This window comes from Capra hircus, chromosome 14 (assembly GCF_001704415.2).
Source record: "Capra hircus breed San Clemente chromosome 14, ASM170441v1, whole genome shotgun sequence".
NCBI lineage: Eukaryota > Metazoa > Chordata > Mammalia > Artiodactyla > Bovidae > Capra > Capra hircus.
In genome coordinates, this window is record NC_030821.1 from 355,215 (window position 1) to 370,260 (window position 15,046).

Genomic DNA, 15,046 nt, shown 5'->3' on the forward strand with positions numbered 1-15,046 from the left:
AATGTAGTAAATCTCAGCAAAAGGAATTTCCTTCTGTTTATTTCCCTTCATTTCGCGGGACAAGTCAAGTGACAATGTCATAATCAGTCTAAGGAGAATACTTCATGCACATTATTAATTTCTACCTTTAGGAAGCAGCTTTGTGGCTGGGCCTGGGGGTGGGGAGACTAGGTTAGAGCCGGGGCGAAGGGACGGACTCCGCTGCTCATCACTCACCCTTCCTCTCTGCCTCTCCCAGCTTGCACCTACAGAGACCAGGAGTGCCGACTGACCATACATTACGAGAATGGATTTTCGATTACCACTGAACCACAGGAGGGTGCCTTCAAGACCATCATGCAGGCTCCTTATGAAAAGCTGAAAATGTCTTCAGATGATGGAATCAGGATGCTGTATTTAGATTTTGGAGGCAAAGATGGAGAGCTTGTAAGTGCACTTTGCTTTGGACAGTGTGATTTCATGTATTTCCTTACGCAACTCACCCATACTGGCTTGCAAACATAATACTGCTTTATATTTATCTAGTATTGGATTATTAACAAAATACTTACAGGTTCAAGTCTTAATGGATCCTTGAAAAATAGTGATGGCATCCAATTTTTTAAGTCCTTTCCTTTGGTCTCATTTGAATATAACAGAAATATTTGAATCAAAGGAAAGGATTGTTTATATAGTCAGCATTAAATTCTTCTCAGAGAGGCCCCACCACCATCAAAATGTACCATTCATTGTTTAAAAGCATCTGACCTAAACTGGGCATTGTGCGAGGTGTCAGGGATACACGGATGTAAAATACCAGTCCTGCCCGTGGTCTCTGAGGTCTCCGGAGTGGAGAAGGTAAAGAGCCCAGAGGGGAAGGGGCAGCCAGGAAACCCAGCAATGCTGGTCAGCTCCCCCACGCGGAGAGAGGACCAGACGAGGACCCAGAACTGTGAGCTCCTGTCAGGGGGCATCCAGCAAAGGCAGCGAATTGTCAGTCCGGGCGACATTTATACTTCTTCTATCATTGCAGATGGCCCATGTGCTTAAACTCATGATTTCCTGCGATCGCTACCAACTACCATATTGAGACAATACAGTGCTCCAGTTCCTCTGGAGGGCGGAGGTCACACATTCTTCCCCTTTCTAGCACGGGTGTTCTCAGGAAGACAGAGCATCTCATTTAAGCTGTGGAATGTAGAGCTGCAAAAAAGGACTTTGATTTGGAAAAGCCGGTCTCTGTCTAGGTCCTTCCTAGTCATTGGCTTAGTCAACAAATATTTGTTGACTCATTCTTGATAACCTGGATTGGAGTGGGGCGGGGGGGGGGGGTATATGAAATGCAAGGATAAATCTCTAAAAATAAGATCCAGTCACTGTCACTCAGCTACTAGGCCTGCATAACCCTCCCCTCCCCCAGGGCTGCCCTGGTGGCTCAGGGGTAAAGAATCTGTCTGAAGTGCAAGAGCCGCAGGAGACTCCTGCTTTTTATCCATAGCTGGAAAATTCAAGGCTTTTTGCCAGTGAGGAAGAATGTCTAAATTTTGGCCTTTCTGCCTGTAATTGCAGCCTGACTTGAAAAGACTTAGGAAGGACCGATTTTTCTGCTGTCGATATGTTAGTCTGAGAATCAGTTTCAGACACACCGTCCCCAGGATCTAGCTGCGCAACCCCCAGAGGCAGGTGCTAGGGAAGGGAGCAGAGGCAAGTAGAAGCAGCAGTAAACTTAGGGTCAAGAGACCCCTGCTGTCTTCCTGAGTCTGGAACTAACTCCTCGCGTGTCCTGGGCAAGTCCCTTTATTTCTTTGGCTCTGAGTCTCCCCGTCCATAAAACACAGGGACTGCAGGCAGTCATCTTTAAGGTCAGTTTGAAAAGTTAGTTCTGTGTTAGCAAAAGCAAATATGCTGGTGCAGTGGATTTCCCTGGCGGCCCAGTGGCTAAGAATCCGCCTGCAGTGCAGAGGACACGGGTTCGATCCCTGGTCTGGAGATCCCACATGCCCCATGGTGACTAAGCCCACTTGCTCCAGAGCCCGTGCTCTGAAATAAGAGGAGCCCCCGCTCGCTGCAAACTAGAGGAGAGCTGAGCACACAAACGCAGGGCTACAGGACACACCCAGTGCCACCAAAAAGCAAGAGGGCCCAGGGCCTGGCATCAGACAGGCCTGCATGTGAGCTCATGCTTTCTCTTTACTGTAAGCTGTATGGTCTTAGAAGGTTTTATAGCTTCACCAAATCTTAGTTTTGCACTTAAGACATAGAGATAGTAACAGGAGCTATCCCAGAGGGATTCTGTGAGATTTAACTAAGATAACGTATGGAAAGTATTCACACAGTCAGTGCCTGGTTCATGCTAAGTACAACTGGACTTTGCCGGATGTTACTGTGGTCACATTGTTATTCTCCAGCACCAGAATAGAGCTGGGGATAAGGGGGATGAACTGAGAGAGTCGCTGCAAGGCGCGGGGCCCCAGCCAGCTGCAGTGGGGAGGGGCTCTCGGTGTGCTTACGGCTGATTCACACTGAGGCCGAGCAGACACTCACATAGCACTGTAAAACAGTTATCCCCCGTTACAGAGACATCCTGTGATAAACCATCTTAGAAAAGAACATTAACAAAAGACTGTACGCACATGCATAGCTGAATCACTTTGCTGTCAACAGGAACTAACAACAGGGCAGTCAACTATACTTCAATAAAAAGGAAAATCAAAAACGAGATTCAAAAAGAAAAGAATCAGGAGCAACACAGCGCTCTTGAACTAGGTCAGGCGCTGGAAACTCAGCCTGTTCGGCTCTGTAGGGATGCGGGGAAAACCAGCCTTCAGAAGGGGCCTCCGCAGACGGTGCTCTAGGTGCGTTCCCGCCGCGAGCTGCGAGGATGCGGCTGCTCGCATCACAGCTTCTCTACTTTCCGGCTTGCGAGGGATTTCCACCTGCAGTATCTCATTTTAATAGTCTACCCTGTAAGTTAGGTGGGGCTGAGAATACTTCAAACGACTTGTCCGAGGTTACGTACACACCTGAAGTGGTAGAACTGGGACTCAAATCTGCTGGGACACGTAGCACGGCCTCGTGCTGCACCTAATCCAACATGAATAATCGCGCCGCCAAAGATCAGCGGCTAGGCAGCCAAGAAGGGCAGGAGTGACATGCACGCTGTTGGTGTGTGTGAATTTCACAGAGCTTATTTTGGGAAATAAGGTGGATGAGATGTAAGGAGTAAGTTCAAAGAGTTGGTTTTTTTTAAAGTCTCATTGGGGGGCAAGGATTTAAAAACACAGTTGCTCCAGTTAACACTTAAAAGCAGGAAGTGCTTGGATCTGTTTGGTGTGCAGATCACTGCTTTGTGTCAAGCATTCACTTACAATTTTCCATGTTCTCTTCTTTTTAAATTCCAGCAACTGGACCTGCACGCCTGCCCCAAGCCGATTGTTTTCATCATCCATTCCTTCCTGTCAGCTAAGATTACAAGACTGGGGTTGGTGGCCTGAGCAGAGGGGCGGATTACCTCTGAGCAAAGGAGGCTTCGCTGCCCCCAGAACAGCGTCGCGTCGCACCACCCGATGCAGCGTGTCAGCTGCAGACCCGAGTCCCGCGCAGCAGGGCCCGGCTTGTCAGTTCCTGCACTATGGAGGGAACCCTCAGAAAACCCCACAAGGACTGTCAGAACGGAACTGGTCTTCTAGCACAGTAAAAGGGCAGAGTTGAGGCTGATTGGAAATACGCAGCACAGCTCTTAGATAATGACAATCGAGGACACGCTACTGAGACAGCACGCGCAGCTCTTAGCCATCGCTTCTAGGCAGCTGGCTCACCTGCTAAGCCAGGGCTGAACAGATGAGAAAAGGACGCTTTCCACCTCCCCCCTCCCCACCCCAGGAGTAAGGACCCCTCGTTTTACTGCGCCCCATTTCCTACTTCTGAGTTGACTTCCACTGGTAAGGAAAGGACTCAAATGGAAACCCACCTTTCATTTAAGGATGAAACGGCTTACTTTTTCTTAATGAATTACCTTTCAGTGATGTAGGAGGATTCTGCAGTGTTCTCATGAGCATATGATGAGTGGGGATTAACACATCAGATACTTATCTGAGCTGTAAGCCAGTAGATTCTGAGCCAGAGTAGACTGCTTAAATTGCAAAGCTTTGCTGAAGAGTGGTTTGCATGAAAGAATTAATTCTGGGACTGCACTCATACCAAGGCCTGCTATTTTAGAGCCATGACTTAGAGCTTTATTTATAGAAAGCAAGTTATGGATTTTTTAAGAAAGATTGCCATTTGAGATATCTACATAATAATTCATGGGGGTAACTAGTTATACCCATTTTGTGGTTTTCGGTGGAAGTGCTGAGCAATGTATGGGCCCTTATTTCTGCCTGTGCCATATGCATGATTTTCAAGCAAGTAATAGAGCCTGATATGATTCTGTTTAATACTGGGTTTTACATAGAGAGCTAGTGTTATAACCAAACCCATGAATAGCACTCGCAGCTCTTTTGGAATTCCAGGGAAATAATATGACCTGATATTCTTCTACAAGATTATTTTCAGACAGCATCGTGAAGTCGCTCAGTCGTGTCCGACTCTTTGCGACCCCGTGGACTGTAGCCTACCAGGCTCCTCCATCCATGGGATTTTCCAGACAAGAGTACTGGAGTGGGGTGCCATCTCCTTCTCTAGAGGAGCTTCCCAACCCAGGGATCGAACCCATGTCTCCAGCACTGTAGGCAGGCGCTTTACCGTCTGAGCCACCAGGGAGGTACCAGACAGCACAGTCGATATATTAACACTTTTGCTTTTATCTTTCAGAACACATTCACTGAAAACAACCTATTATTTGATTTTAAGGTCACTTGCCTCAAATCTTGAAAATTAGCTCTAGAATTTCTGTATCTGCAACACTTCTCTCCTCTGTAGTTTAGAGACAAATGTTCCAGGTTAGATATGTGTGTCTTTTCAGAGAGCTATGCAGAAAGATTTAAAAGTGATTTTATTCACTCAGATACATGTGTTTATGGAGTTTTACTGTAGATCAGCATTTTATTTTAGATAGGTGTTTCCCCAGGGTAATACAAGTAACATTAATTCAAGTTCCAAAGGGTATTGACTGAATGGTATTTTGTGTAGAGAGAAATAAAAGGGTTAGTAATAAAAAGCTGCTTGTTATACACTGCATTAAAAAATGTTAGAGTTCATGGTTGCAGCCCTCTTCAAAGACTTTACTGCACACTGCAGTTCTGCAGGGGAAATGATCCCAACACATAGGGATGCTCCTATGTCATTCCTTACACATCCACAGAGCTACTTTCTGAGACATCTATGAAACTAGTGTTTAGACACACACACAACAAAACAATCACTTTGGAAAACAGCTTTAACACTGATTTTGTTTCCTATTTTAAAATGCTGAAGAGTGAAGTCCCAGCCTCAATGTTGTAGGAAAGCTTTGATGCATCTGTAAATTGTCATGCACTCTTTCATGGTATATTTTCAAAATCACTGGAAAGTTGTTTTACAAGAGAACTATACTTGTGTATTGTAAATAACATGAAAATACAGAAATTAGTGCCAATAGTTCAATAATATGTAATCTGAGGTGCTCCATACTACATGCAGTGTGAGTTAACTACTCATGATTAAGTTGCAAAGATCCTATTATATATTTATAGACACATTAAAATGATCATAATTACAAATACTATTTCTTCATCACTTGAGTTTTAGACTGATTAACATCTGGGTGGGGTGCAAAAGAAACTACATTCTCTGCATTTATGAAAGTTTAAATATTTATATTTTAGAAAAATATATTTGAATAAAATCAATGCATTTTCTGAATTAAAATATTAGCAAGAAATAGAAAATTTTACTAAGAACTGTGTATATAAATCATTTTTCTTCCTCAAAATTAAATTGTATCATATCAGAGTGGCTATGATGAATTAATTCAAATATTCATTTTTTTCTCCTTCAATCTGAATTGAACAAGTTCTTACTCCACACTGTAGATTTTAATCGTCTTGATGTGCATTATGAATGACATGAATAACACAAACTCACATCCGGATCATACCTGGGTGTGGAGAGCAAATCAACTGAGTCATTTTGGGGGATTTGTTTTTGTCCAGTTCCCTCTGTGATCAACTGTCTCGTATTTGAATTGATGAATTATTAAATTCACAACGTCTGTTCTCTTAGGTGCAAACCAACTCCAACGAATCATGTCTTAAACTAGACTTTGAGGGAAGCTGCCCAGTTGTTAAGAGTAATTAGGTGAGCCCTTTGGTGTGGTGACGTATCTCTAAACCATCCCATGGGAATTTAAAGAAAACCAACAGGAATACAGACATCAAGTTTCTTTTTCTGCCTTGACTAAGTAGGAGAAACGAAACTATAAATCTATTTTAGAAACCATTCAGCCAGAGGCATTTAACTATCAACTGATGCACTGAAATGCTGAAAAAATGCACGTTGCTTTGTCCAAAAGCTCGCTGACCCTGCTTGGCTGAAGTCAGAAGGAACGGTCTTAATGGGCAGGGGTCCTCTACAATTAATGACTGGGGCCTTTCTGGCCCATTTTACAGATATTATTCTATCTTGAGTGGACTGGGGTGAGGACGTACTTTGTGAATGTGCCATGAGTTTATAAAATGTGCCTATGTTTATAGCACTGTGGCTATCCTGTAAACTTTACATACGAATTAAATAAATACTCACCTCTGCATGTGGCGGGCTTGCCGGTGCTTTCCTTAATAGCCACAGAGGGACACGGGCGCACAGAGACACGCCTTGCTCGCCTCTCCCTCCAAGACTGGCCTGGAAAGGTGCCAAGGTGGGCGGCGGGGTGCCATCTGCTGCTTCTGTGTGTGCACTTTCCTGTTGGGTCTTCACCTGGGGCTCGGCTTTCAACTCCCATTTTAACTACATTTTCAAGGGATTTTATCTATACACCAAGCTCCAAATACTCAAATTCTCTTTAGTACCAGAACCTGGTTTGTGTTCAAGTTACTTGTAATAAAAACAGCAGGCTGGGGTTGAGAAGTCTTTTACTATTTGAAAACCGGAGGAAATATGTGTAAATCATAGATAAAGGATTAGGATCCAGAAACTATAAGGAACTCTTACAATTCAACAATAAAAAGGGAAATAATCCCACTGAAAAGTCCTTAAGAAAGCATTTGGTAGACACTTCCCCGAAAGACAATATCCAACTGGCCAATAAGTGCATGAAAAGATGCTCAACATTACTTTTCAGGGAAATGCAAGTCAAAGCCACTATGAGATATTACCTCACATTTCCTATCATCTGTCAAAAGATAAATGCTAACAAGAATTAGCAAGGAGGTGGAGAAATTGGAGCTGCTGATGGAAAAGGCAAATGGTATAGCTGCTGTGGAAACCAGTCTGCCATTTTCTCAAAAGTTAAACAGAGTTAGTATACAGTCCAGCAGTTACACCCCTAGGCGTATACCCAAGATAATGGGAAATATTTGTGCCAAAACTTGTGCACAAATGTCCACAGTAGCATTATTCACGACAGCCAAGACGGGGATCAGCCCAGTGCCCATCGACAGATGAACGGATAAACTGACAGGTTCATACAGTTGACATGCTGATTCACGCTACAACACGGTGAGCCCGGAACACCTCCTGCAGAGAATCCGCCTGCCAGTGACGAGATGTGGGTTCCATCCCTGGGTCAGGAAGACCCCCTGGAGGAGGGAAAGGCAACCCACTCGAGTGTCCTTGCCTGGAAAACGCCATGGACAGAGGAGCCTGGTGGGCTGCAGTCCAGAGTCTGAGCCTAAACAAGCAGAAGCCGGATACAGAAGACCACACACTGTACTCGTCCCTGGCCGTCCGACGTCCAGCACAGGCGAATCCAGAGGACAGAGAGGAGACGGGCGCCTGCCTGGGGTGACAGAAGTGACCGCTCGTAGACACGGGATTTCTACTGCGGTGACGGAAACATGAGGGAATTAGACAGTGATGACGATCACACAACTTTGCAGATATACTGAAACCTACTAGATTACATAACAGAAGCGGCGAATTTCATAATATGTGAAGCCAATAAAGTAAGACTTGTGGGCTTTCTGTGTATCCAAAGTCACAGTCTAGCCTGTCAGATGAAAACCACTCCCACCAGACAGGGCCTCTTCAGCTGTCAGAGTGCTGTGGGGCAACACCCTAAGATTCATAGAAGTCCTGTCTTGCTGAAACGGTTTAAGTATTTCTAAGACTTTAATGAAGCGTTTATCACTGCACCTTTGGTTTGATCTTGAGGCTGTTACTTACTTGGACAACCTTTTGCCACTGGAGCTGAAGTGGGAAACATTTTATTTTCCAGTCCAGAATGTTCCAAGTCTTCTGTATCTCTGCAAAGTTCTGCTAGGAAGCTGAACATTCCCTCCTGTAGCTCATGTATCTTGGCCTGTGCCTTTACTGTTTTCAGCCAAATGAGCAAACAAACGGCTCACTGACGCTTCTAACATTCTGGTTGGAACTAACCTTAATTAGGTCCCTGAGTTCACTTGGCACAACTTCTCTTTTCCAGGTTGTGTGTGTGTGCTTAGTCACTCAGCTGCATCTGACTCTTTGCGACCCCATGGGCTGTAGCCCGCCCAGCTCCTCTGTCCATGGATTCTCCAGGCAGGAACGCTGGAGTGGGTCGCCACGCCCTCCTCTAGGGAATCTTGCCCACCCAGGAATTGAACCCGGGTCTCCTGCACTGCAAGCAGATTCTTTACCGTCTGAGCCACAAGGAAGCCAGCTTCTCTTTTCCAGGTGATGTGCGCAACAGTTTTCCCAGCGTCCCATCACTGCGGAACAGGCTGAGCTAGCCCAGCCCTGGCTCCCTTTTTCCACTTACAGGGAGTGGGAGTTTTAGGCAGCATCCCCAGCACGGGAATTAGCGTCAGAACAGCCGAGGCCTGCGCTCTGCTCTATTCTCCCTCGGGTCTGCCTTTCGAGGTCCCATGCACAGGTGTCCTACAGACAGACAGGCCCGGCCAGCAGGGTCCTCTCCTGGACACTGGCACGCGGCTCGCGCTGCTGGACTTCGGCTGGGCCTGCAGCTTCTCCCGTGAGTTCAGTCTGTGCCAGAAATGGACCTGAGGTCTCTGGGCCTCTTAGACCGCTCCTGTTACCTGCTTTCACATTTATCTCAAGCATCTTAAGTCACTTTTTACTCTGAAGCATTTTTATGGTGGTGGTGGTGGTCTGGTCGCCAACTCGTGTCCGACTCTTGCGACCCTGTAGACTGCAGCCCGCCAGGCTCCTCTGTCCCTGGGATTCTCCAGGCAAGAACACTGGAGTGGGCTGCCATTTCCAGTATTTTTATGGGACATTCACAAAAGTGATTAAGTGTGAGCACAGCACTGAAGTTAAGTTAAGGCAGTACACTCAGACACCCACAGATTCCACTCTGAAAAAGCTATACTAAGGAATAATCAGTGATGTACCAGAAATATTGATATGTTTCATTTACAGTAAGGAAATATTGAACTCTTATGTCCAACGATGCAGGACTGGTTAAATAAACTGATCCATTTGAATCATGCAGCTATTACTGACATGATATAAAAATCATTTTAATCATATTGTTACATCACATTAAGTGAAAAGCAGGCTATAAATTAATATACATACATATCACACATGCAAATACACATACATAAACATACATATGACTGCAATTTTGAAAATAAATATAATGTTTAAAAATATTAAATACCTGTAGACAGAACAGTATTGGAATTTTTTCCATTCTCCTTAGTATTTTCCACATTTTCCAAATTTACTGTCATGGGAAAATTTTTTTTTCTGGGAGTAGGTACTTAAGTCATTTTCACTATGTCTTATTTTCACAATTTTTGCTCTTTTTTTTCATCCCAAATAAACATAAATAGCTCCAACAGTGGTGGCTCCAGGCCAGGGGTAAGGGAACATGACTAAGTATATGAATTTTTTGCCAATGTTTTCTAAGACAAGGGTTGTCCAATAAATCACGCTGTTGTAACACACGAGAAAAGCCACTGGCAATGTCCTACTCGAGACTCAGCAGTTTAAACACACCTAACAACAGAGACACTTACCAAGAAGTAAAGAAATATCTTTTTCTATTTATTGAAAGAATTAAATAACCAAGAGTAAAATTTTTAAAAATACATAAAAATATTAATGTTAAAAATTAAAATATAGTAAAACTATAAGTATACAAACTAAAATTACATTAACTGAGCAACTTCAAAACTATATAAATACAGGGTATTTATGAAATTCCTTAGAAATGGAACATTCATTCTTTGAATAAAGTTTGAAATGTGTAATTTTCAAACTAAAGAAGGAAGGGGTATATAATAGATCCATCCAATCTACAATCATCCAAAGGGAATGATTCTGCGTTATTTCTTGCTTGCTTTTTCTAACACCCACTCAATCACCTATGGGGAGAAAAAACATGATTATGGCCCATTCTTTTGAAAACAAAGGCGATAGAAAAATGCACTGTTCAAAAGAGCATGGTAGAAAATTTAAGACAAAAAATCACACATCAGACTCTTAAAAAATACATTTTATCTTAAAAATACCCTTTCCTCGTGGGGAGGGGGAAGGGGGAGAGGCCACCACGAGGACAGAAGAGCAGAGACTGTGGCGCATAAAACCAGCCACAGGGGCGCGCTGCGCGCACAGGGGACCCAGCCAGCATTTCAGAGCGGCCGAGCGCGGAGCACAGCCTCCGAGGCCTGGGAGCCGCTGCACTGCACCCCTGCGGCCCATGTAACACTGCACATCAATTGCGGTTTAGAAAACTGAATTATCACACACGAAAAATCAAGACAGCATCCACCCCCAGAGGCGACAGAGCAGGACACGGTGGGGCAGAGACTCCGGGGCTCCCAGAGCTCCTGAAATGTTACTTCTCAGCCTGAATAAAGGTCCCAAGGATTTTCTCTTTTAAAATTCTTTTTTTTTAATTTTATGTGCTTCTTTGCATATGTGTTCATTTACATATTATATCATGAATTTTTAAACAGAAAAAAAATCCCACATCTTATTTTCCTGCTAAAGAACACTTCTTGGTCAGCGTTTTATGTTGCAGAACACAACGGTGGGCTCTCACTGGGCAAAATGAAGAGGCTGCTCTATCTTCTCACTTCTGTTTGAAAGTATGTTTTTAAAGGACCACTAAAAATAGAATTAAACCAAGCTTTGAAAACAGCTAATCAAAATGGATTAATTTTTCCAGCCCTTTGGATTATTCTCTTTTTTTCTTTCTGAACATTAATTTAGAAGCTCTTGTTAACAGAGAAATCTCTTAAACACTACCAAAGACCCTACTCACGCAGTCCACTATGGACTATCCTGACGAGTGGTCACAGGGACACAGCTGAAAAGGCCACTGCCTAACTCTCACTGCTTGCATTACAGCCCCCTAGCTGCCCTGGCGCACAGCAGCGGCGTCACTGGATGCGCTTTCAGGGGACACTTACCTGCACGACATTGCTGTTTGCGGTTTTCTTCATTTCTTCAAATAGACCTCTGGAAGTTTTAAGATCCTAAACATAGCAAAACAGAGCATTCCAAATCTGTACATTAAATTACAAAGAACAAGCCATTATTGAATAACTTTGACAGGATCCTAAATCATTCTATAATCATCAATGTGAAGAGGGAGAAATCACAGTAAGAGATTATCGTGTAGTTCCACGCTGGGAGGTCAAAGTTCTCTAACCAGAATACACCCGTCTGCACGAAGTCCACGCTGCTCTGAGCTCCTAAACCCAAGAGCACCGGCCAGGCCCACGCCCATCCTCAGCCGTGTACACGTGCTCAGGCGCACAGTCAAGTCAGACTCTGCAACCCGTGGACTGCAGCCCAGCAGACCCCACTGTCCCTGGGCTCTCCCGGCTAGCACACTGGGGTGGGCTGCTGTTTCCTGTTCCATCATCGGCTATGTGCACCCACTAATCCATTCCTCAGGAGATGGACATACGATTCATGTTTATTTTCAGATAGAACACCTTTTACCTCTCTTCTTACTGGCTATTTCACTCCAGACACAGAGGGGGTGGCACCAGACATAAACCTGAAATCTCTGACTTTTAAAAAGGTAATAACAAACTAAATCATGAAATTCACAAAATTCACTTGTCTTACAAAAAAAGCTGTCCTCTGCTGCGCTTCCAAGTTATGCTCCATCGAAGCAGTCACTTTCACTTCTTTCTTCCGTTTCTCTCCTTATCTTCGTGTTTCTACACAATACACTCACTACTGCTACTGTGTGATTTCACAGTTTCAGTGACTGCTGTTACCCTGGATTCAGGTCTCTGAATCCTCCCACCTCCCTTCGCTTCCTCTCAGGAACAGCTGCACCACAATTTTTTCTTAAATTAGTAAACAGTCGATGTTTGCATTTCACACTTAAGCGAATGAAGTTTACTCCCAAGCTAAGCAACATGCTGCAGTTGTAGCCTCTCTCTCATCTAATGTTTTGTCCTGTGGTGAACTCTATTATGCGCAGCTTTCCATGTACATAATTCTGCCCCCACCCCGCAACTCTGATTAAAAAGACTGATTAAATGCACAGCAGAGTTCCTCAAACACTCTCGGATACCGGATAACCTCCCCTCTTCAGCTTTTCGTCTCTGCGTTGGTTTTCTTAACTGCATCCTTTAAACACTGGAGCCCCTTCTCCCGCAGCCTGCGGCAGTTTGGTCCAGCTGCTTCCTGGACCTGGTCCCACTGGAACATATCTTTCCCTGTCTTTTTATTTTTTTTTATTTTTTTCTTTTATTTCTTGGTTCAGTCCCTTGTTCTACTGAATTTCATCTTCTCACAAATTCATCAAAAGGATACACAAGTCACAAAGTTTCTTAGACCTCTCGTGTGTGAAAGCATCTTCACACTTGACTGACTTCTGTGTTGGTCTCTCCGTCTTGTCCGACTCTGTGCGACCCCATGGACTGTAGCCCTCCAGGCTCCTCTGTCCATGGGATTTTCCAGGCAAGGACACTGGAGTGTAGCCATTCCAGTCTCCAGGGGATGTTCCCAACCCAGGGACTGGAACTGGGTCTCTTGCACTGCAGGTGGATTCCTCACTGTCTGAGCCGCCCGGGAAGCCCAGTGACTGGCTTCTGAGCCAGATATAAACATGCCAGGTAAACCACTTTCCTTCAGAACATGAGGAAGACGGTCCACCATCTGGCATACGAGGCTGCCAGGAAAGTCCAATGCCAACCTTACTCTTGAATCTTTATGTCAACTACTTCTCTCCTGGAAAACTTTTACGGAATGCTCTCTCCCTCCAGGAGATGTCACCTTCCACAGTGACGGGGCTTGCAGAACTGCTGCCCGCCAGGCAGAACGAGCTGTGTGCCCTTTCCAGCAGGAGGCTTGCACCCTTCGGTTCTGGAACGCCTTGCGTATTTCTGAAGGCTTTCTCTCCTCTCATCTTTATTATGAGCATAATGGATCTTTCAGATTAATTCCCCCATTTTCTTATCTCACGTTTAATGTTTTTGTCCTCAATTTTGTCAGTAATACTAACTTCCGGCAAATTTCCTACTCTCACTGTTGACTGTTACAGTGATTTTAACTGTATTTTTTATTTTAAGGAGATTTCACGTTCTATAGTTTTTGGAAACAGCATCACATTCCGGTTTTGTACATGTGACCGTCTCCTTCCTGAGATACCCAGTTTTCGTGGCGTTCCCTTCAGGCTTCTGCTCCTCCCGCATGCCCTCTGCTTTTTATGTTCTGACACCTGCTGTGTTAGACGCTTTCCTCAGAACTCTGCCGAGTCTCAGCGGTCTGGTCACACAGACATTTAAAAAGTGTTTCCGCTGTAGCACACAGCACGTGGGTTCCCAGTCCAGGGACTGAACCCATGCTCCCTGGAGCAGAAGCACAGAGTCTCAGCCACTGGGCTTCCAGGGTGTCCCTGTCGAGTCTTATTTTAAAATGAGACAATAAAAATCTTACTAGAAGTTCTGTGTGTGCAGAGCTTATTCACTGGCACCTTTATAAGGTAGGGAAATAAGAGGCCGCTGGCCTTTTCACTGCGGCCTCCCATGCATTTCTCCTCCAGGGACTATTTCCCACACGGCCACAGGGTTGGGGAGAGCAAAGCCACGGGTAATACAGCCATCCACAGCGAACGCTGTGGGAAAGGTGTGCAGAGCAGGTTGAAGGCTCCCTGCTCACTCTGCGGACCTCTCTCTAACTCCCGCTTTTCACGGCACTCTGCCCCCGCCTTCCACAACACCTGGGATCCCCAGGCTCCGAGCAGGCCCGAGACCATGCTGGGTCTGGACTCTCAGCCCCAGGCAGCCATCAAGGCAGCCACTGCTGCTCAGCCACACCACGCGTCCACGTGCTTCCTGCTCCAACAACGTGTGAGAGCGCCGCTATGTTCTTCCTGTCTTCTTTGCTTAGCTTCTGTACTTTCAATACTGTCTTTCTTGAGAGAGACTACAAGGGAACGGAAAGTGTTCCATCTATGGTCCGTCTGCAGTTTTAATCAAAAACCCACGTAAAATTGTGATTCAAGTCAGAAACTGAAAACTGGACCTAATCTAAGTTTCACCAAACGGCTTCTGAACGGCCAGCTTATCCGTGCTCAGTTCAGTCCAGCTCAGTTCAGTTGCTCAGTCGTGTCCGACTCTTTGCGACCCCATGAATCGCAGCACACCAGGCCTCCCTGTCCATCGCCAACTCCCGGAGTTCACTCAGACTCACGTCCATCAAATCAGTGACGCTATCCAGCCATCTCATCCTCGGTCGTCCCCTTCTCCTCCTGCCCCCAAGCCCTCCCAGCATCAGTCTTTTCCAATGAGTCAACTCTTCGCATGAGGTGGCCAAAGTCCTGGAGTTTCAGCTTCAGCATCATTCCTTCCAAAAAAATCCCAGGGCTGATCTCCTTCAGAATGGACTGGGTGGATCTCCTTGCAGTCCAAGGGACTCTCAAGGGTCTTCTCCAACACCACAGTTCAAAAGCATCAATTCTTCAGCGCTCAGCCTTCTTCATAGTCCAACTCTCACATCCATACATGACCACAGG

At 45.1% G+C, this 15,046-nt stretch overlaps 2 protein-coding genes across 5 annotated transcripts in view; one reads left to right on the forward strand and one right to left on the reverse strand.

Annotated features, from left to right (window-relative positions):
- The window catches only part of SNTB1 (syntrophin beta 1), a 243,162-nt gene extending 236,456 nt beyond the window's left edge, over positions 1 to 6,706 (forward strand). Inside the window, exons 6-7 of the mRNA XM_018058133.1 lie at positions 239 to 426; positions 3,381 to 6,706. Coding sequence (XP_017913622.1) covers positions 239 to 426; positions 3,381 to 3,473 — 281 coding nt within the window. The 3' untranslated portion in view covers positions 3,474 to 6,706. The remainder of the gene's footprint in view (positions 1 to 238; positions 427 to 3,380) is intronic.
- The window catches only part of MTBP (MDM2 binding protein), a 67,975-nt gene continuing 61,606 nt past the window's right edge, over positions 8,678 to 15,046 (reverse strand). For 2 of the 4 annotated variants that reach the window (XM_018058135.1, XM_018058134.1), the window contains exons 21-22: positions 11,478 to 11,543; positions 8,678 to 10,427 (exon numbers count right to left, since the gene is read on the reverse strand). In XM_018058135.1, the coding sequence (XP_017913624.1) occupies positions 10,389 to 10,427; positions 11,478 to 11,543 (105 nt within the window). In that variant the 3' untranslated portion in view covers positions 8,678 to 10,388. Of the gene's footprint in view, positions 10,428 to 11,477; positions 11,544 to 15,046 lie in introns of those variants that run through there. The other 2 variants (XM_018058136.1, XR_001919110.1) reach the window with 2 other exon arrangements.